This window comes from Bidens hawaiensis, unplaced genomic scaffold, assembly GCF_021521415.1.
Source record: "Bidens hawaiensis isolate Kalapana, Puna unplaced genomic scaffold, B.hawaiensis_p1.1 tig00000097_1, whole genome shotgun sequence".
Classification (NCBI taxonomy): Eukaryota; Viridiplantae; Streptophyta; class Magnoliopsida; order Asterales; family Asteraceae; genus Bidens; species Bidens hawaiensis.
In genome coordinates this window covers 4,905,480-4,906,753 of record NW_027491017.1, presented here as the reverse complement: position 1 = coordinate 4,906,753, position 1,274 = coordinate 4,905,480, and the positions used below count along the sequence as shown (strand labels likewise).

Sequence of the window (1,274 nt, the reverse complement as noted above, 5' to 3'; positions counted from 1 at the left end):
CAGAAGAAGCGAAAGATGGGTCCAGAACAAACGAAAGCTATGAATGAGCAAGTGCAAGATCTCCTTCATGCTGTAATCATTCGAGAAATCAAGTATCAAACATGGGTGGCTAATCCGGTCATCGTTCCAAACAGCAACGGAACATGGCAGATGTGCATAGACGTTAAAGACATGAACAAGGCATGCCCAAAAAACTGTTATCCATTACCCGAAATTAATCTCAAAGTCGATGTTGTGGCCCCGTTCAAGTTTAAATGCTTCCTCGATGCCTACAAGGGCAATCACCAGATCCACATGGCGGCATGTGACGAGGACAAGACAGCGTTTCGCACATACCAAGGCACATTTTGTTACAAAATGATGCCCTTTGGATTGAAAAATGCGGGTGCTACATATCAGCGATTGATGGATCAAGCTTTCAAGAATCAGATTGGTCAGAATTTAAAGGTGTATATGGACGACTTGGTGAAAAAATGCATCGAAGAAGATCAAATGCTGAGAGACATAGAAGAAACATTTGAAACTTTGAGAAGTACAACATGAAGTTGAATCCAGCCAAGTGCTCATTCGGGATGGAAGAGGGAAAATTTTTAGGAGTGATTATTACAGGCGGGGGTTTTAAGGCCCACCCAGATAAAGTCCAGGAAGTAGCCCGCAGGCCTTCTCCTCTTTCCCTTAAAGAAGTGCAAACACTTAATGGAATATTAGTTGCACCAAACAGATTCTTAGCAAATCATGCAGCTAAATCTTACCCGTTTGTTTCAACTTTGAGAAATTGCCTCAAGAAGGCACATTTCAAGTGGACCGCGGAAGCTGAAAAAGCATTCCTGGAGGTCAAAAATGCTTAATGGAGTTGCCTACCCAAACAACACCACTGGCGGGATAACCTTTGACACTGTACTTATCAGCAACTGATATCGCCATTGGGGCAGTACTACTAACAGACAGGAAGAGCGTTCAAACCCCAATTTATTATGTCAGTAGGACGTTGATAGACCTAGAAACCAGATACTCGATGCTTGAATAGCTGGTCCTGGCTGTCAGGTCGTTTCGGATCGGATCTTAATCAATCATGTCATAACTCACACAAAATTAATCGTGTTGACAAGCGAGTTAATGACGGGTTACTATGTTTAGAAAGATGACCGTTTGTTAAAGACGGAATCAATAACAAACATACGGTTGCAGTGAATATTCAAAATACGAAGACACACGAAGGATTCACTCAAAAGATTTCCATTTACGTTAATCATACAAAAGGATAGTCGATTAGG

General features: G+C 41.8%; 1 protein-coding gene across 1 annotated transcript; it reads left to right on the top strand.

The window, feature by feature from the left end:
• The first annotated feature begins 539 nt into the window (after positions 1–539).
• On the top strand, positions 540–848 carry LOC143567015 (putative mitochondrial protein AtMg00860). The gene has a single exon (XM_077053569.1). The coding sequence runs from the start codon at positions 540–542 to the stop codon at positions 846–848; it is 309 nt and encodes a 102-aa protein (XP_076909684.1).
• Positions 849–1,274: the final 426 nt, after the last annotated feature.